The 19,666-nt window shown below is 48.8% G+C and overlaps 7 protein-coding genes across 7 annotated transcripts; 5 read left to right on the top strand and 2 right to left on the bottom strand.

Moving 5' to 3' along the window:
- Positions 1–270: 270 nt before the first annotated feature.
- On the bottom strand, positions 271–1,156 carry BDCG_04398 (3-dehydroshikimate dehydratase; the record flags this gene model as incomplete). The annotated part of the gene is made up of 2 exons (XM_045420055.1): positions 271–876; positions 1,004–1,156. The coding sequence occupies 2 exons, from the start codon at positions 1,154–1,156 to the stop codon at positions 271–273; spliced, it is 759 nt and encodes a 252-aa protein (XP_045276237.1).
- Positions 1,157–1,451: 295 nt separating this feature from the next.
- Positions 1,452–3,418, top strand: BDCG_04397 (6-phosphogluconate dehydrogenase). Its single transcript, XM_045420054.1, has one exon. The coding sequence runs from the start codon at positions 1,594–1,596 to the stop codon at positions 3,151–3,153; it is 1,560 nt and encodes a 519-aa protein (XP_045276236.1). The 5' UTR covers positions 1,452–1,593; the 3' UTR covers positions 3,154–3,418.
- A 17-nt stretch (positions 3,419–3,435) lies between these two features.
- Positions 3,436–5,322, top strand: BDCG_04396 (flavin dependent monooxygenase). The gene is made up of 2 exons (XM_045420053.1): positions 3,436–3,680; positions 3,765–5,322. The coding sequence occupies exons 1-2, from the start codon at positions 3,604–3,606 to the stop codon at positions 5,191–5,193; spliced, it is 1,506 nt and encodes a 501-aa protein (XP_045276235.1). The 5' UTR covers positions 3,436–3,603; the 3' UTR covers positions 5,194–5,322.
- A 95-nt stretch (positions 5,323–5,417) lies between these two features.
- Positions 5,418–10,426, top strand: BDCG_04395 (uncharacterized protein). The gene is made up of 5 exons (XM_045420052.1): positions 5,418–5,808; positions 6,054–6,915; positions 6,973–7,856; positions 7,915–8,718; positions 8,772–10,426. The coding sequence occupies exons 1-5, from the start codon at positions 5,578–5,580 to the stop codon at positions 9,699–9,701; spliced, it is 3,711 nt and encodes a 1,236-aa protein (XP_045276234.1). The 5' UTR covers positions 5,418–5,577; the 3' UTR covers positions 9,702–10,426.
- Positions 10,427–10,665: 239 nt separating this feature from the next.
- Positions 10,666–11,991, top strand: BDCG_04394 (translation initiation factor eIF-2B subunit protein; the record flags this gene model as incomplete). The annotated part of the gene is made up of 1 exon (XM_045420051.1): positions 10,666–11,991. One exon carries the CDS (start codon positions 10,666–10,668, stop codon positions 11,989–11,991), a length of 1,326 nt encoding a protein of 441 aa, XP_045276233.1.
- A 675-nt stretch (positions 11,992–12,666) lies between these two features.
- BDCG_04393 (cytokinesis protein Cyk3) lies at positions 12,667–17,478 on the top strand (the record flags this gene model as incomplete). The annotated part of the gene is made up of 2 exons (XM_045420050.1): positions 12,667–16,810; positions 17,459–17,478. The coding sequence occupies 2 exons, from the start codon at positions 12,667–12,669 to the stop codon at positions 17,476–17,478; spliced, it is 4,164 nt and encodes a 1,387-aa protein (XP_045276232.1).
- BDCG_04392 (exopolyphosphatase) lies at positions 17,344–19,665 on the bottom strand. The gene has a single exon (XM_045420049.1). It carries the CDS (start codon positions 19,399–19,401, stop codon positions 17,683–17,685), a length of 1,719 nt encoding a protein of 572 aa, XP_045276231.1. The 5' UTR covers positions 19,402–19,665; the 3' UTR covers positions 17,344–17,682.
- Between the last annotated feature and the right edge of the window lies 1 nt (position 19,666).

The following is a 19,666-nucleotide window of genomic DNA, read 5'->3' as shown; positions in this document are numbered from 1 at the left end:
TGATTTTTCAAGCAACCTCGGATCTCTGCTATCTCAACAACATGGAGAGTTCCTTTGAGAAGAGCCAAATGGTTGATGTTGGGTTACTGAAAGACTGCTACTGCAACAAATATGCCATTAAATTCCAGTAGCAGCCATCTATTCATATTTGCTGATAACTGGATTGGCCCTTAGTACACAATAGTACTAAGCTCCAAGACTTTTCCCCATGAAACTACCGGCTATAGATAGAGTATTATAGTTACGGAGGCAGAGCACCTCGAACAAAGCTCAGACTGGCATGCACCGTCGAATCAACTCATCCATACTCTTTTTCCCCTCCTTCGCGTACTCACGCATACCATACCCGCCTACTTCTCCCCTCAGGCCACCATCAAAGACCTCCATAGAAAACCAGCCCCTAAACCCTGTCTCTAACACAGCTCTAGTGACATCTTCAATAGGCAAGTATCCACCATGATACGGGAATGGGCGGAATGCATGACTCCACCGTGCTCGAGGCCTCATGCCATCAATTTCCCTCTTTCCCAGCGGTGAGGGTAGCGGTTTATACGCGTCGGAGATCTGCAAGAGATAGATCTTGCCAGGCGGTACGGTTTTCGCCAGTTCATCCAAACTCTGCTTGAACCTCTGATCCAACTGATGTTCGTTGATATCTGCGCCTCCTTCCACTTTTTCAACAAGTCCCGATGCATTTGTCGGGTCTGCCCACTCACTGCCGGCGGTCTGAAACGTGTCGAGACACAGCCCAACATTTGGCCTGTTGACTTCTTGGACTATGTCCCATACATCTTTCCATGTGGGAGCGTGTGTGGACCAGCACCAATTTTCATAAGCGAGACGCATATTGCGTAGCCGCAATAAATCGGCTAGTTGCTGGAGATCTGAAACTATATCCTCACGATTTGCGGATATCTTATGTGCTGGAGCGTCCGTGGATCCAACCTCCGTGTAGTGTGAGCTTCTGATGTAGGCAGATGTCGAAAACTTTACGACTACTCACCTGCAGCATATCCGTCCCGCACGCCTCCATAATCCTGATCCAACCATTTGCTCTTTCAAAAGCGTCCTCTCGCTCTTTAGATCCTCTTGCCCACCCCTCAAAGTTGCTAAAAGGCTGCAACATCATCACTCTGATGTCGAGTGCGCGGCACATCAGTGAGACCTCCTGAGCTGCTGTGCAAAGATCGGTGTAGTCATCTGCAGCAACATCTCGATGGAGAAGCTGCGTTGCGAACTTCTGGAGATCGGGAAATGCAAGTTCAACTGCGGAGAACTCTGCGGCGGCGATTGCTTCGAGTTTCCTAGGTAATGTGTTCTCATCGGGGTCCGAGGATGAGATGGAGCAGGTCGCAAACCCCAATTTTCCCTCGCAAACTGCGGTAACTCTGTTGTACTTTTTAAGTTTCCATGATATGACGTCACCTTGTTTAATCCGGGAATTGCATGGTATCAACCATCCTCATCTATCATCACATAACCAGCGAATACTTAATTGCTATGAGCGGCAGTAGTTGTCATAACTTCTGTCAAACCTGAATCAAGTCTGTGGGGTGTTCATAATTTATCAGCACCAATTTATCAGAAACAACCATGGCTACCACCCAACCATTCCAGCACATTGGCATCGTTGGCGCCGGCAACATGGGCACAATGATGGCTTTCGGCCTCGCAGAGCTTGGTCCCGATGTATCCCTGTGGGACGTGAAAAGCTCTAATGTCGATGAAGCAATATCAATGAGCAAAAACGAAGAGAAACTGAAGGGGAAAATCTCCGGTTTCCACGATATCCATAAACTTGCTGACAGCATCAAGCCCGTCACGGTCGATGGCGATCAAAGAAGGCTCTTTCTCTTCTCAATTACGCACGGATGGTCCGCAGACAGCGTCTTGGATAAAATGAAGGATGATCTGAAAAAGGGAGATATCATCCTTGACGGCGGCAATGAAAATTATCGGAAGACCGAAAGGCGGCAACGGGAATTAGAATCAAAAGGAATCAGCTGGATTGGAATGGGAGTGTCTGGGGGCTATCAATCTGCAAGACATGGGCTAAGTTTGTCGCTCGGTGGTGATCCAGATGCCATCAACGTAGTGCTACCGCTTCTGCGAACATTCGCTGCTAAGGACGCACGAACAAAGGAGCCCTGTGTCTCTAATATTGGTCCACGCGGTGCGGGCCACTACGTTAAGATGGTACACAACGGCATCGAGAATGGGTTGCTATCAACTCTTTGCGAGGCGTGGGATATCCTGCACTCCGGCTTGCATTTATCCCACGACCAGATTGGAAAGATACTTGAGAAATGGAATAGTGAAGGGGAGTTACGACATACGTTCCTTGTCCAAATTGGGTCAGAGATTTGCCAACGGCACAAGACTACCACAGGTGATAAGGGTGGCGAGGCTGCAAGTAGCGCTGGCGGCTTTGTCCTAGACGATGTCGGCGATAAGGTCGTGCAGGATGACGACGATACGGAAGGGACCCTCTACTGGATGGTCATGGAGGCAGCGGACCGGCACGTCTCTGCCCCGACTATAGCGACTGGCCAGTTTCTCCGAGTCGCAAGCGGCAACCGCCGACAACGGCTTTTGGTCGCAGACAAGCTCAAAGTTCCCCACCCAAAAAAAATGGAAGCTACCAAAGACGCAGATTCGTTCATCGAAACGCTTCGCAAAGCGGTATTCGTCTCGTTCCTGTGCTCCTACTGCCAGGGACTGGAACTGATAGCACGTGCATCCCGGGACGAGAAATGGAATGTTAATCTCGGAGAGTGCATGAAGATCTGGCGTGCCGGCTGCATTATTCAGGCAGAATACATCTCCGATCTCCTCATGCCTGCTGTGACATCTGGTGCAAGGATTATGAACATGAAGCTCATCAATGAGGTCTCAGCTGCACTTACGGAACACTATGACTCGTTAAAGTTAGTGGTTCTGAGTGCGGTGGAGGCGGATTCCTGTGTTCCCTCAATGTCAGCCAGTTTGGAATATTTGAAATATGAAGCGAGTAAGATGCTCCCTACGCGATTCATGGAGGCGGAAATGGACTTTTTTGGCGCGCATAATTATGATAGGCCTAGCGTTAAAGGAGAAGATCCCGGTAAAGTGGCCAAGGGTGCGCATCATTATCTTGAAACATGTCTGATGTGATGTTGCAGGACACTCTCGGTCAAGCAATTTCGTTCATTGTCCATAAGGTGGAAAAGCAACGCATCTATTCATAGTGCATTTGGTCTATCAATACTTAGTAAGGGTAGATGAGAGTTATAGTCCTGGGCAATTGTCTTTTCTAGCATTGTCGCTGTTCGTCCTTGTGTAGGACGAGGGGTTTGTTGGTTGGCTTATCTTATCTTACCTCAATCTAATCAGATATTGGTCTTGAACGCTAAACCCAATAGAGTATTCTGGCATTTCTGCCTTGGACAGTGGCATGTTTGCAGTCGAAGAAGTTGCCGAGCCGATATAAATATAGCCGGCGTACCAACCAACCAACAAACAGCCGGAGAAGGTGGCCCTGGCATCGTCCGCATATCCAAATTAAGCCACTGTACATGTAACTATTCACCCGCCAACCAAGTACTGTCTTGTTTGCGTGGAACGATGCGAGCGCTTTCCTCCCACCCAATCCGCAGGGTAGCCATTATTGGCGCTGGCCCGTCTGGGTTGGCTGCGGCCAAGTATGTATTGGACCATTATTACTAAAACAGCGTCTGCTTAATGTTGTCCGTCGTAGCGGGGTACGTACTGACGCGATCCCGTAGATTCTTGTTAGCCGAAAAATACTTTGAAAAGATTGACGTTTTCGAACAGCGCAGTCGGGTTGGTGGGGTCTGGAACTACTCAACAGCTGCAGACAAAAAGCTTGCTTCGATTGATATCCCGCAGACAAACGCCCACTTACCCGCAGAGGAGCCCATTTGGCATTCGTCGTCGGGTTCGTCGCAAAGTTCTGATTCAGCAAAGTCGCAAGGCCGAAAAGAAGCCTCGTTCATATCCCCACTCTACGATGACCTGGAAACAAATATCCCTCACACTTTGATGCGGTTTTCCGATAAACCATTTCCTACGGATACACAGCTATTCCCTAGATTTGCGACTGTGCTGCAATATATAGAGGAGTACGGCGCGGATGTCGAGCACCTCATACAATTTCAGGTCCAGGTTGTAGATGTGAGGCTTGATGATGCGCGTGCGGGGACGTGGATTGTGACAAGGAAGCATTTAGAAACTGGCGCTCAAGAGGATGATGTCTACGATGCCGTGGTGGTGGCGAACGGTCATTATAATGTACCATATATCCCGTCGATCGCTGGGATATCGGAGTGGAATGCGGCATATCCGAACGTCATAACACATTCCAAAACATATTCGTCCCCCGTGGAGTTTCAGGATAAAAAAGTTATTGTTGTTGGCAACTCTGCCTCTGGAATTGACATTGGAGCTCAAATCAGCACAACATGTCGCAAACCACTTCTTGCTTCTGCGCGGTCTCCTTCCTACTTTGCCACCGGAGCTGTTGACGATAAAAAAGAGTATCCGCAAATTGTTGAGTTCCTGCCACCAACAACTCATAACCGGGCTGTTCGGTTCGAAAATGGGGAGATTGAGGAAGACGTCGATGCCGTGTTGTTCTGCACGGGATACTTATACTCATTTCCGTTCCTGTCATCATTGAAACCTCCGGTTGTTGAGGATGGAAGCAGGACACTCCATGTTTACCAGCAAATACTTTACGCTGACCAGCCCACCCTGGCATTCCCCGTTTTAAACCAGAGGGTCATCCCGTTTCCGATGGCGGAAAATCAAAGCGCTGTGATTGCTCGAGTCTGGTCCGGGCGGCTCAGTCTTCCCTCAAAGCAAGAAATGTACCAGTGGGAAGAGGCTGAAATAGCCGCTCGGGGACCTGGCAAAGCCTTCCACGTTTTCAAGTATCCCATGGATGCTGATTATATCAATGCGTTGCATGAATGGGCGGCCAGCGCGGAGCGGAGGCCAGGTTTGGAGAACGAAGGGCGCGGCAGGGATTGTACCTACTGGAACGAAAAGGATCGATGGGCCCGGGAACGATTCACACTCATCAAGAAAGAGTTTAATATGAAGGGGGAACAGAGACATCAATGTCGGACCTTGGAGGATGTGGGTTTTGATTTTGAGGCATGGAAGGCGGAGCAATCGATAACGTATCGATGAATTTAGTATCTAAAGTAAAGTAATTATATATCTAGATAGAATGGATTCCATATTCTCAATATACACCACTGTTAGCTATTTCTATTACATTCTATTACAATCAGCATGGTGTACCCTGGCCCTGGGCGCCTCCACCAGGGACTTTGATGACAACTGCCCCCGGCAGCATGTCACGTGCAAATGGTCATGGTTATGTCAGCAGCTAACATTGCACCAAATGTCGGCGCGCAATACATTCTCATTTGCACTCACACCTCGATCTCCGCGCTTATATTCTGCGTTCTGCGTGATACAGTAGCTATTCTATTTTGAAATTCAGTTGTTCAGTTTTGCCCTATTGTTGAAAATGGACTGTGGCTTTGTCATTCCCATCCATGCATAATAATGGGCAAGTCGAGAACGCCTACTACAGTTGCACATCTCGTCTCATCATCTCGCAAGTCTAGAAATACGTCCAACACCCAGGAATCCACCGCTACGGGATCTGAGACCTTACTACAACTGTCTGACGAAGTATCTGTCAATAGTTCTCAGGAATATCCCATAAAGAGTATTATTGACGAATCCCGCGACAGGTATCTCATTGCCTGGGAAGGCCCGTACGAACCAACCTGGGTAAGTTCTATGTGATGAGCTCATGCATGCACCAATTGCGGCCGTTCTGTTTTTAAATTTGATTTGATTTGATTTTTAATAGATGAAATATTTTATTTTATTTTTTACCTTATTTGTTTGGCAGTGTTTGATCACATTGTTGTTTGATCACATTGTTTTACATTCATGATTGAAGTACTGTGCAAGGTATGCTGGCTTGTCAAGTTTGTACCGTGGCGATTGTTAGCTAAAGCTCCATCCTCTAGGAACCCAAGCATTTTGCAAACGACGTTGCAATTCAGATCTGGGAGAATAAGAAGAAGAGGACAGATAGTGTTGCCTATAAACGTGGTGGCTCTGACCAACACTCCTCTTTACAGTCTTCTTCCGCAACCTCTGTTGCTGGTCCACCTTCCACGGTACCAGAAACTCAACAGACAGGCCTTAGTCAAAATTCTGTGCTTTCAACTGCAGCTGCGGGCAGTCAATTTTCTTCAAATCCTTCTCAAGATTCTGAAGCAAGCGGCGGTTTGTACTATCCAGACACCTCTGATCAGGCCACCCAGTCAAGCAGTGGTGCCTCAGCCCAAAGCCAGCATCAAAACTTGACCAGGGGTGCAATTCAACTTTGTTCAATCCAGTCGAGGCGCAATCACACCTTATCGACACAAATTGAACCAAGCCCTACTTCAGGATCGCTGCAATCTCCAAGCCATTGCTCCCTTCAATTCATTCGACCTAATACTCGCAGTGAGCTATTGACCCGACTTCGACGGCCCGCACGTCACACTAGACTACAAGCTTCGCACAATAGTTCATCTCCAAGCTCGTCTACAAACCCTTTAGAAACTAACTCTACCTCAAAAAACTCCTCGGGCATCTTTCGATTTCAGGGCACACACGCCTACCCGACAAGCTGCGAAGGGGATCACTCCTTGGGGTACGCAAATTTCCACTCAAACAACATTGGAACTGAGATTGAGATAGCGGAGACTCCACCAGCACGCCTCTCGCTGTATCACAGCCAGAGCGCTAGCCAATCTCACCCATCACTTAGCCCATCCACTTTATCTCGCGTTTCAACTCACCATTCTCCCTCGCAAGCCCCTTTATTCAACGATAGTTTTGGTAAAATCTCTCCGAGTACCTTCCTAGTTATGGTCATCGCTAATAAGATACCTTCAGTATATAAAACACCTATTCGCCAGATAGCACTTCCTTTAAGCAATACTGTCCCCGAAAGTCTAGAGCGGGGTATTTCCACTCAATCCCCGACACCCTCGATCGGGCAAAACCCTTGTTCCCTTGCTGGAAATTCTAGTAGCATATCCGTATCCATGTCAGCACAGCTACCCAGTAACAGCGACGCATCGCAACCTGCAAATATTCCACAGAGTTCCATCATCAACATGGATGAATCATCGCCTACTAGCGGGACACCGAACCCGTCCATGACTATGGAGGAAGCACGACGTAATAATCCAGGGACGAACTTTCGCGAGAAAATGAGATTTATTCGTGCCCATGAGCGCTCTCTCGCCGGAGAACCACAGAGCGTTAGTGCAAGCGTAACACCATCATCTGCTAGCGATATTGAACCATCACATCCAGCTCCTGCCAGAGATGCGGTATCCCCCCTTAATATCCGCGTGGATCAGGAGCCTCATACTCATCCACCACACGTCATGACAGCGGCCGAACCGCCCCCCACATTTATTGCACCCCAGGCTCTACATTACAATGCGGAACATCCAGTTACTGTCGCGGAATTACTCGCAGAGTCGCAGCCAAACCTTGCTGGTGAGGTAGAACTTCCAGAAGTTTCAGCAGATATAGTAGCCGAGCCAGTAGCAGGATTCGAGGCAACCGTGGCCTCAATTGAAGAGGTGCCGGAACCGCAGCCTGTTGGCATCAACCTGGGACCCATGGAATTCGCTGTTCCTCTCTCTATGGACTCTAGAGTAAAGGATGACTATGATGTCACCCTTTCCGCAGAGAGCAGAACGATTGGAAAATTTTTGGCGGAATCTTCGTCGTTGGGAACCGATATGAGCAGCTCTACTCCGGAGGTTAGTAGCCGCTTTAGCCAACCAAAGTGAATTTCAAAAATTTCTTACACAGATATAGTATGATACCCAAATCTCGAGAATGCTGAAGTTGGTCAATAAACTGAATAATATAACAACACATCCTGACCTCAATGACCAACCCGCGGCGCCCGGTGCGAATCCAGTCAAGGAGGCGGCGTGGGCGGAATACTCGAGTACAAAATTTCAATTTCTAGGTTTCCTAATTGACGCAGCCGTAAATGATGATTTGCATATTATCATCGTAGCACGAAGCGACAAAGCTGTCAAGCTTGTGGAAAATTATTTGATGGGCAAAGAATTTATCAATACTCAACCGGCGACGGATAGGTCGGCTGATCTTGAATTATCTCTCTGCAAAGGGCAGCTCAGCTTTGCGATTCGGTCAGCGACTGATAACAGAGTACTTCAACCATTTAAGCCCCCGGCTGCGATTATTGCTCTCGATAATTCTTTCGACGCGGAGGATCCTGTCATCCGCCAAATACGCACAGAAGCGTCTCCGAATGGGCAACTTTTGCCTGTTATTCGCCTGCTTGTTTCTAACACTGCAGAGCATGTCGAACGATGTTTGCCAGACACATCAAACATCAACAGGCTTCGCCTTCTTGTCAAGTATACGCGAGACTTCAGTAGTACCGCGGGAGAGCTTCAAGATGATGCGCTAGGAGTACAAGAAAACGCAGAGGAGGTTTTCCTTTACTTGAAAATGGACCCTGCTACGCGTGTGTGGCCGCTTGCAGCGGTTGAATTAATACCAATAGAGACACTGGACGTCTCTCCTGCTACTCTGGAAGTAGAGGAGCTTCGATCTATGTCATCTTCACGACAGAAGCGGTTGTTGGTAAGTGGAGAGATTGCTAGCATCTAAGGTCCATGACGCTAATAGATTTGTAGGAGAACGATGAGGATGAGGCTAGTAATCAAACAAAAAGGCAGCGCATGACCCCTTTCCAGGATATCACACACATTAGCGACTCGATGCAGGGCCAAACACAGTCGCAGGACGGAGGAGATTCTCGGCTTAGCGAACGAAGTTTAGTCCAAGCGAAAAACGCCATGGAATTCGAAGTTAACCAGCTACAAACTGCTTTGGAAAAGGTTCAAACGAATCTTCAAACCACGGAGAAGAGTTTCTCTCAACTACAACATCGATACGAAAGCCGCCTAAACAATTACCACAAATTACGCAAAGAACTAGAGCAAGCCCTCGAAGTTTCCAAGACGTCCTCCGAGCGTCTCGAACGGCAGAAGATTGAGATAGCCAAACTCAAAGACGAGAAAGCCACCTTAGTCAAAGATCTTGATGAAGCTAGAACCATCATCAAGGAGGGAGGAGGCACGGATGCGGAGTTAGAGAAAGCCCGAGAGGAAATACGCCGCCTGACAAAGGAAAATACCAGCCTCCAACGCACAGTCCAGCAAGAGCGCTCGCAGACAGAGTATACAAGGCAACAATACCAAAACGCCTCCACTGCCGCCGCGCAATCAGCCATGGAACTGCGCCAACTCGAAGAGGAGCTGGGCGAGCTAAAAGCCAAGGCCGCAGGCGACCTGACGAAGTTGAAAAAGCTACGCCTGCAGAGCGACGAGCAAACGCATCTGACGCGGATTAAGGAACTCGAAGTAACGTTGGCGCAACGGGATGAGATGTTGAACCGCAAGGAGGAGGAGTTGCGGGAGTTGAAGAAGAATCGGCCGTCGACTCGTGCGACGAGTCTGCAGCCGCGTAGCCCGAAGTGGGGGGCTAGTCGGCCCGCAAGCCCGGGGGCGAATAATGTTGGTGGCGGTAACATGCGGGGTAGTGCGTTGAGGTATCCGTGCTGAATTGAATGTGATGAGGTGCCATCGGTGTGGACGTATATACAATGTTCTGTCGTTCTAGTTATGGTTGCTGGATGGCTAGGGTTAGCTCCTTATACAGTTTCATCAAAGGGCGAGCACATTTATTCCGTCGGGCACTATCAGACGGGAGGCAGAGAGAAGTGTCGGATGAGGCAGGGTTTTGTGTTAGGATTTTTACCAGTGCTTCTTTTCCTGTTTATTGAAGTTGTCCGTCATTCTTTCATATTTCCTAATGCCCGTACTCCTTGAATAACTATGGACAGATTCACATCCCGATGCAGGCGCCAAGGATGGGCGGTTTGGTTTATACATATAGATATGTATGCCTTTTGATACTTTGTTCAATGTTGTCATCTACTTTATCCTCCTGTTATCTACCTATTGTTTGGGTTTTATTGTCAAGTATGGTAAACAATCGTTTAGTTTCATTCAAGGATGATGTTAAGCCAGAGATCCTTTTTCACTTTCTTTGTTCTCCTTCCCTATGTGAATGTGAATATTCTATTTTGTGGAGGGATACATTCGTTATTTTTTTGTTTGAAAAGAGTTTTGCAGCAAGCTTGCCGCTAAACTTACCTCCATAATTTTAGAATAGGCTCCCCCCAACCAAGCTGGCTTGGCCTAACTGCACCCGGCCGTTGAATCAAGGTTTCACTCTTGCCGCCCCTTGCCGCCCTTGCCTGGAGCTCAGTAAACTTTAATTCCACATCCCCACACCAGTCAAAATCCCCCACAGCGGCTCCAACTCCAAGCTATCTAAACTACGAAGAGCTGCATGGTTTCCATCCACACAGAAGTGACGACATCATATATCTTACGTTCTTTAAAGAGAAAACCCATAACACTAGGGACAGAGCTACAACCAAGTCTACTTATACCTCAAATCCTAGCCCCCTTGTTGCGTCATCGTATCCGCAGCTCACAAACGGGTCCGAATCCAACCGACATGGCAGTCTCTCCGGGTCTCTCCACTCCAGATCTCTCTACCCCGCCCCTTACGTCTCCTTCCTACAAGCTTGAAGTAACTGCGTACCCCGAGGCCAAAGACGCACTTTCCAACGGCTTATTGCGTCTACGAACGGATCATGTCAGCGGAGCGAAAGACCTCGCTACGAGGGCTATATTTTCACTCGTGCACATTGCTGAAATTATCGGGGAGAGGCTTATTGAAGAGATAAGGCAGGATGAGGAAGAGGCGCGCGGCGGTAAATTGCGCGGTTCGCCTTATTCGGCGGTGGAGACGTGGTGGGAGTCGTGTCGGAAGGCTGGGTGGATTCTTGCTAAATATGGCCGGCCGAGCATGAATGCAGCGATTACCGGTGCAATTGTCAAGGCGCTGGATAGAGAGAGGCTAGGGCTTGCTGAGCTGGACGAGGAGGTAGTCTCCGATCGATATGGAAAATGTGGGGTGGTGAGGAAAGCGTCCCGAGCGGATGGTGGCGAGGGAGAGCAGGTTGAAGATGAAGAAAGGTGTATTAGGATCGCAGTTGAGAGAATGCATGCGTATCTGATGGAAAGATATCACAATGCCACAAGGACGCTGATTGGGGCGGGGTTACGGCAGTTTTTATATGAGAAGGGAACTGTCGAGGGCGAGAGACGGGTGGTGAAAATATTGACCCTAAGTTCCAGTGCAACGGTTATGAATGCATTGGCAACGGTGTTGGAGACGGAGAGAAAAGTGGGCGGGGATGGTGGGTTGAAGATTCTGTTGAAGGTCATGGAGTCTCGACCGCTCTGCGAAGGTGTAGACTTCGCCAAAGACCTTGTCCAGGGCGCAGAGGCCGTCGGGGCCACGGATCGGCTGCGTATAGAGATTGCGTCAGATGCCAGCGTTGCGATCCTAGCGAAGGGCGTGGATGTCGTTCTACTGGGAGCTGATCGAATATCTGATAGCGGGGATGTGAGTAACAAGACTGGTAGTTTACCTGCCGTGCTTTGTGCGAAAGCGGTGTCGGATAACGTGGCTATTGTCGTAGTGTCCGATCTCGATAAAATCTCCAAGCCAGGGGCAATGGAGGCGTATAGAGAGGAAGAGAACGACCCTAAAGAGTTGGAACGTGGATGGGACCACCATCACGCCCACGGAAGCATAAAGTCGAACCTATGGCGCATCATGGTGGAGACTCGAAACGTGTACTTCGAGTGGGTCCCTGCCAGATATATCGATCATTATATCTGTGAGACGGGTATCCTTGATCTCAGCAGCATTAGAGAACAATCCGAAAAAGTGTTCCATGCGGAGAGACAATTGTTTGGCTGTTTCCCCTGATGTTTGACAAGTGCGGTAGTGGTGGTGATCTGCCGCCTTGGACAAGGGTAAGGGTGGTTTAGTTTTTCACCCGTTCTGGTCGGGAATGTCGACAAAGCACGAGCAATGACTGGCAGCTGATCGTGCAGAGCATTGATTGCAAGAGATATAACCGCCCTTTGTTGTTCTATTTTAGGATAAATTGAGGCTATCCCAAAGTTTTTTCCTGTTTTGGAATGGGGTCGTGGAGCCTCAGCCCTACCGATCGGCGCTAGGCCCGAAACAGCAATGAGTAAACACGCAACAACACATCAACGTCCCGGCCCGGACCCTATCACCGCGGACAACAACAAAACAATCACAGTTCTCCCCAACCCAAAACATATTAATTATTTTACTTATCCCTGCCATAGCTTGTCTGATGGAGTGGGTAACGATCCGGTATTAGCTACGAACGACTGTACGACTGCCTCCTCTCATCTAACGGCCTGCTCTGCTCACACTCGCTCATTCCCAACCTCCTGTCGCTCGTTACTAGGCAATTGTGCCGCCATTGTTTGTCGTACTGCTTACCCAGCGGGCTCGTTGCATCTGGAAGCGCATCTGTTCAACCAACTCCCAATGTTATGACATCCCCAATCTTCCACATTCGCACCCATCCTATTACCACCCACACCACGTCAATTCTTCGCAGCAATGGCTCCAGCTGCACCAGGTCTTCCTACCCGATTCCCCTGCTGGTGTCAGGCTGTATATTCATGGGGCGGAGAGACAAAACGAGACCTAGGGTTTGTGGAAGGAGACCTTATTGAATGCTTGAATGCTGGTGATGGATCATGGTGGACTGGCCGCCTACGTCGAGATAAACGCATGGTTGGCGTGTTTCCCTCAAACTTTGTCAAGGTTCTTGGGGACGACTTTGTCCCTGGGAGCCGGTCGGTCAGTCCAATGCCTGGTGGACCTGCAGGCTTGACGATGGATTTACGCCGGATATCAGCCTCCAATTCTGCTGCATCACCCAGGAAACAAAAGACTTTCCGAAAGCCCTTTCAGGGGTACAAAGAGGCCGTAGGGCCGTCTGAAGCTTTGAGGAAGAGGCAGAATGATGATAATATGAACAACAACAACAAGAACAACAACAATAGCAACGTCAATAATAATAATGAAAATCATATTAACAATACTGGGCAAACCGTTTCGGCTTCGGGGAATCCGTCAAGAGCGAGTACAGGCTCGGCAGGGACGCCTCCAGCGTCGAGCAAACATCGTGGATCTCTTTCACGTCAATCTCCTCGCCATTCTCCACACTCTGATCCCCCTGCTCCAGTTCAACATCGATCGTCCATTTCTCACGCCATATCTCCCTCACCCGGTCAGCATGTAGGGTCGGTTCGCCGGGAAATATCTCCTGCACCTATTCAACATCGTGGTTCTTTCTCACATCATCCCACTTCCCCCCTTCCGGTACGACACCATCATTCCTCGTCTAACCCCACGCCTCATACCGCTTCCACAGCACCAATGCAACATCGTGGCTCTTTCTCTCATCATCACCGTCCTATTTCTCCTGCACCAGCACCTTACCACGAAACTGTACCCCGTGCCTTGTCTCCTTTATCGATGCAACATAATCACTCCGTCTCTAACCCTCATCCTCGTGATCTTTCACCTGGGCCAATCCAACATCATCAGTCCGTATCTCGTGCCGTGTCCCCGTCACCAATGGAACATCACTCATTCTCTAATCCCTATCCCCGCGCACTTTCTCCTGGACCAATCCAACATCATCAGTCCATATCTCGTGCCGTGTCCCCGTCACCAATGGAACATCACTCATTCTCTAATCCCTATCCCCGCGCACTTTCTCCTGGGCCAATCCAACATCATCATTCTTTCTCTCACTCACATCCTCGTGCGCTTTCTCCCGGGCCAGCACGAGATACCGAATCGCCTCCACCGCCACCTCCCCCTCACCGAATTTCCGTCAAAACCCAGCCGCGAATGCATAGCCAATCACCTATTCCCACACCCGATGATATGGATCATGTATACCCTACCAAAGCCAGGACTCCCTCTCCACATTCGCACTCTCCTGCCATTTACGGTCACACCCCATCTCCTCTAAGAGATGCTATGGAAGACGTCATGTCTTCTTTACAAGATATGGGTCTAAATCACGACGGTCCGGTAGAACACCCACGTCGCTCTCCTTCACCCTTCCATCCGTGGTCCCCAGAAGCGTTTGATAAGCTTCATAAGAACGACGTGCCTAATCCAATTCAGCGCCCTATGACTTCCTTAGGGCTAGGTGGTGGTGATGACCAGCTACAGGAGAACAGTCACCATAATTTTACGCACCAATACAATGATGGGCCTCCGCAACTCAATAATTATGTGCAGAGGATGGAGAGCAGACTCCGCAAGTTACATGCGCAAAGTAGAAAGTCCTCCGATGAGCTTCATATTTCGCCTAGTAGTAAAGACCTCCCGCCCATACCTCCCCCGAAAGGACCTTCCGATTCCAGGCCACAGTCATCTTCAAATCAAGATAACCCGGGATCACGATTAAGAATCCGAAGATCTGCCTACGAATTGGGCAAAGATGTCCTTGAACGGACGTTTACGACAAAATCCAGTGCCACAACTTCTTCCAGTGGTGTCCAAAGCAATGCAACTAGCAGTACCTCCAGCACAGGACGTACAAACCAAAGTGTTATGAGTGGCCCATCAGCTTCAGGGTTGAGCGCAACCAGTGCCGCCAGCTATGCACGGCATACCAATAGACCAAATACTGCCATGGATAATCTTCGCCCCTCTGGGCTAATTGGTTCTGATAAATCTTCTGACAGCGGACTCCGGCCTCAAACACCGCTGACCGGAATTTCCTACCACTCCAGCCATGATTCCTCTAGGCAAGGAGCAACTTCTGCTGTCGGATGGAACGAATATAGTAAAGATGCTCCAAGCATGTATGGCGGTCTCACCACACTCAAGTCAAAGAAAACAGGCTTTTTCAAGAAAATCATTGAGTCTGCTAAAACAGGAGCTGCGACTGCAAGGAGCAATATTGCTGCAGGCCCTGGTGGAGCCGTATCGCCGACTAAGAGCCGCATGGCTGTGGGAATATCATCTTATGCATCACCTCACTCGGCGAAAAGTGTGGCAAGAGACACAGGCTTGGGTGCATCTGTGGATTGGGTTCAGGTGCGGCGGGACGTCAACAGGTGTACTACGCCAAGCCATCATGAACTAATTGAGAGAGCGGAGAGATGCCAGATGCTCGATTATCCAGTAATATACGCTGTGGAGGAACTGTATGAAAGTGCAGAGGGAGATGAAGGAATAGATGGCCTACCAATTGCAGAGCCTACCAATTGGGCTGCTGTGAACCTACAACTAGTGGACAAGAGTGTTCGGTTCATAAGTAGCCTACCTGCAATGATAAACCCAATTGGCTTATCCCAAGGGTACATATGTCGCCCGCATCGCAGTGATGGACAGCGGTTACGTGCCATATTTACTTGGGTAGCCGAAAGGATTGCATGGGATGATGATATTGATGGTGACGTTGATTTAAAGAGGGTGCTCTATATGAAAAGAGGGTCCCCAAAAGAAGTTGCCTATTTAGTACAGGAAATGTGTTCCGCCGTTGGCCTGCATGCTGAGGTAGTTCATGGCTACCTGAAAACACCAGGAGAGCAACTAGATCTTGATAGTCTCTCCCATCCAAATCACTGGTGGAATGCGGTATTGATAGATGGCGAGTGGCGGATCATGGATTGCTCCTTGGCAAGCCCGACCCACCCACGAAGAAGCTTGTACTCGAGTTTCAATTCTCAGGCTGCTGAAAGCTGGTATTTCCTGGCCCGTCCTATGGAAATTTGCTACTCTCACGTTCCCATTAACCCCGAACAACAACATATCTGCCCACCCGTATCACCCGATGTTCTTCTTGCGTTACCCTGTGCTTGTCCTCCATTCTTTAAGAACAACCTGCGGTTCCCTAATTATAACACAAGCCTTATTCGGATCAACGGGCTTGAAGCTGTCCAGCTTCGTGTTCACGTACCTCCTGATGTTGAATGCGTTGCCGAAGTTGAGGCCCTTTCATTTGACCGTGATATGGATGGTGACCTCTTTGAAAATGGTGACATTTCCAAGAAGCGTGCACTCGCACAGCCGGACTGGATTGGTGGGCAAAAACGCTTTACCATAAAGGCAGTCTTGCCTGGAGATGAGGGGCAGGGAGTTTTAAAAGTATATGTTGGGAAGAAGGGATTGATGCATTCTATCAAAGATATTCCTCACCCTCTAGCATTTGCACTCCCGATCACCCACACAGGGGATAACCCGACCTATGACTTCATCCTCCGCCACCCGACGCCTCACGCCCAACGTCACGACCTTTACGTTATTCAACCACAATGCGCCAAGCTTGCAGTAAACAACACCTTCGTCTTCGCAGTCCGCCAACATCCATCGTCCCTTCCGTCCAGCTCCCCGAATCCCAACGATGGCAACGGTCGCATCTCCCCGAACCCCTTCGCCCGCCCTACCAGCGCGCTCAGCATGGGATCTTCCGTTGCCGCAAGCTCAAACGCGTCCTCAGGCTCCTCGTATATCAATCAAACGTTCTCCGCCTCTAGCTCTAATGTCTCGTCGAATGGCAAACAGTCGCAGCACCCCCTCAAGCCTGCGAAGCTAGCTATACAAGCACCTTCAGGGAGAATATTAAGACTGACACGCAAATCTGAGCACGCCCTCACTACCAGCATTTGTGGAGATCTAACAGGAGATGGCCCACCTGACGGCAGCGTGTGGGAGACGGTGATTAAGGTTGGTGAGACAGGTGTTTGGAGAGGCCTGGTACTTGCTGACCGCAGTGCAAGGTGGTGTGTCTTTGGGGAGTGGGAGTGTTTCTGATACCCTCTTTTGTCGCTTCCTTTCTTCTTTTCCTAGGTAGCGAGACATGGTAATAGAAGCCCAAGAACGTTTTTCCTCCCCGATTTCCTTCTATGTTCCCTAGCGAGATTTGTTTGCAGTTCTCCCCGTCCAGCGACTTTATTTCTGGCCCTCTTCTTGATATGTTATGGTTTTGGGTGATGCTCGATATCTTTTCATTTTCTCTAGCCTTTCGTTGCCTTTTTTTCCCCATCTCTTTCCTTTTTTTTGTTCGTCCTCAGAACATTGTTGTTTACTATGATGTTAGTCTTCAGCATTTCCCCTTAGCTAATTTCAGAGAGTCATTTCTCGCTTTCCTTCAATTTTCTAATTGATTTCATGTATTCCTGATGATTTTACTAAGTTAATCGGTCTTGTTTACCTCATTACATCGGCCAATTTAGCAATGAAACAAGAGGAGGGCAATAGATTCAGCAATTCTTTCGTTTTCTTTCAGGGTGGAGGGTGTCTCATACTTCGTTTTATTACCTTGCAAGTGTGCTACTGTTCCGTTTCTGTGACATTTTGAAGCCTTTAACAATTAAAGCTTCGAATTCTACCGCATGATTCGCTATTCTGGTTTGTTGGCATTGGTATTATGCTAGCTATACCCTATGTTTTGTTCAATACGAAGACTGCATTGGCATCCACAGTTGTCCAAAATACTCATTTTATCCACTTCACTATAGCGAAATTTATGCTACTGTATATTCTAGCAGAGACGGCTATCAATCTGCCTTTATATGGATATTTCCTTACCTCTCCTCTGACTCAAATCACAGCATCACAGAACGTCCGCCGCAACAATGGCGCAACCTGCTTTCTGCTCTTCGACACGTCAGTCTGACGCCAAGTCCACATACAGCGACCGGTATCATCACCAGTATCCGGGGAAGCAACATGCCCAATCCAAATTCCGGCTTCTAACCCCAGCTCTCCAATCGCAGCTGCCTCGAAACGCTTCAGGCCATTGCGACAATCACGATTCAAATTATAGAGCAGCAATTCACGGCGAAACTCGCTCTCTGGTTCTGGGCTTCTAAACGCTGTCATGACAGCGACGAGGTCGAGGTGCTTCTCTCCTGCGAAGGAGGAGAGGTATTTAGATAGTAGCGCGGTGGAGGATGTATCGTTCGTTGGGGTGGTCGCAGGGGTTTCATATTCCCGAGCACACTTTTCCATGAGCCAGGAGAGGGGCTTTACTATGCAGCAGATGCCCAATTTCACCGTCTTATTATTGTTTATGACCGGTGAGCCTGTGGTTGTAGCAATGGTCTCAGCCCACTCCTTATAATCCCTCCCCAGCACCTCTAAAACCGTTAGGTTTTCAACGCTATTCTCCTTCGCGAGAGCGATTGCATCGTAGAAGGCTTGTCTATCCCAACATGTGCCGCTGGTAGCAGATTGAGGATTACTTCGCAAATGTCCGTCTGTTCCCGCTCGTATCTTAGCTTCCAGGAAGGTAACTGCCGCTGTATCGACGCTAGACACCTTGCTTTTCGCCGTCATGTTAGCTGTGTCGATTAGGATCGCTGCCATAGCTAGTTTTGCTGCTTGTGCTTCGTAGATTACAGTCTGGTCTTGGGCTGTCTCTGGGTCCAAGGCGGTGTGAGGGTGTGCAGAGAAGGGAACAGGGTCCGCCCAAAGACCTTGCGCTCGCAGCTCGCGAACAACAAGAGACATACAACTTCCTACACCTGTTTGTATGCAGCGGGGATCGTGTAAATATGACTCAGGTTCCCTTGAAACGAAACATTCATCATCGTGATGATCTATGCAGCCGACGACGGAAAGGTTGAGCTCCGGCACGGCGTCTGAAAGACCTTCAATCCCACGTTTCCCCCCATTGCATGGGAGTTTAGGCAGCGCATTCCAATCCACCAACATAACATTTAGGGTTTTTAGCTCTTCTGCAACACTGTTGATGTTTCCCGGTGCTGCTTCGTGGTAGTGTCTGTCGCCCGCCCCCTGAGCTTCGTTTTCTCCACTGACACCAGTTGGATTCCCGCCCAAAGACAACAATAGCTGCTCCTTCAAATCCGCAACAGTCAACACACTATTTTCTAGAACACTGGTGTCAGCTTCTTCCTCTCCTCTATCTTCACTTCCATCCCACCCCACCGCTAACCTCAACGCCGTCACAAACTCTGGCCTCAACCTTGCCAACTCTTTCCCAGAATGAACATCTGGCAAATCGATTAGGGGTATATATTGACGAAGAATCTTTTGTCCCCCTTCCCTTCTTGGCGATGAGAGAACAGTCCCGGGGCTAGATGAGACTACTCTCGTGGCAAAGTATGAATATACGATTGCAGAAAGTATGGAGTCTAAGTCCGCGGATGGATTACCCAGGACGTATATTTGATACTTGGCCGGGGTTATAGGTAGTGAAGAAGATGATGCATTTGGAGAAAAATGGGAAGAGCTGTGTGCTTGTTTGAGGAAGCGGAGTAAGTCTAGTCGTCGAGTGAAGGTGGCTGGTTTACCCATAATGAAAAAATTGTGATGGCGATGATGTGGGCAAGTAGAATAGAAATGAGGCCTGGGTATATAATTATATAGCCTTTGGTGTATTATTTATATTTCGACACTGCATGCCTGTTCTATGTAGCTAATATTGATCGATCCGTGGAATATTGATTCGTGATGGTAAGTAACTCAACAGGACTTCGATGCGAATTGATACATATTTATTTCTGCCAGTCACCTGATTTCATGTCTCCTGAAATTAAGCACGGTTTCCAAATCCAAAATG

Source organism: Blastomyces dermatitidis (genome assembly GCF_000003525.1).
Source record: "Blastomyces dermatitidis ER-3 genomic scaffold supercont1.4, whole genome shotgun sequence".
NCBI classification, from domain to species: Eukaryota; Fungi; Ascomycota; class Eurotiomycetes; order Onygenales; family Ajellomycetaceae; genus Blastomyces; species Blastomyces dermatitidis.
The sequence above is the reverse complement of the archived record's forward strand: the minus strand, read 5'-3'. Positions and strand labels throughout refer to the sequence as shown.

Bases quoted from the DNA above. Each gene is read 5' to 3' on its own strand.
- BDCG_04392 (XM_045420049.1), bottom strand. From the start codon at position 19,401: ATGGGTAAACCAGCCACCTTCACTCGACGACTAGACTTACTCCGCTTC.
- BDCG_04396 (XM_045420053.1), top strand. From the start codon at position 3,604: ATGCGAGCGCTTTCCTCCCACCCAATCCGCAGGGTAGCCATTATTGGC. The intron at 3,681-3,764 runs GTATGTATTGGA...GCGATCCCGTAG, and splicing joins TCTGGGTTGGCTGCGGCCAA to ATTCTTGTTAGCCGAAAAAT.
- BDCG_04395 (XM_045420052.1), top strand. From the start codon at position 5,578: ATGGGCAAGTCGAGAACGCCTACTACAGTTGCACATCTCGTCTCATCA. The intron at 5,809-6,053 runs GTAAGTTCTATG...TCCATCCTCTAG, and splicing joins GCCCGTACGAACCAACCTGG to GAACCCAAGCATTTTGCAAA. The intron at 7,857-7,914 runs GTTAGTAGCCGC...ACACAGATATAG, and splicing joins TGAGCAGCTCTACTCCGGAG to TATGATACCCAAATCTCGAG.
- BDCG_04397 (XM_045420054.1), top strand. From the start codon at position 1,594: ATGGCTACCACCCAACCATTCCAGCACATTGGCATCGTTGGCGCCGGC.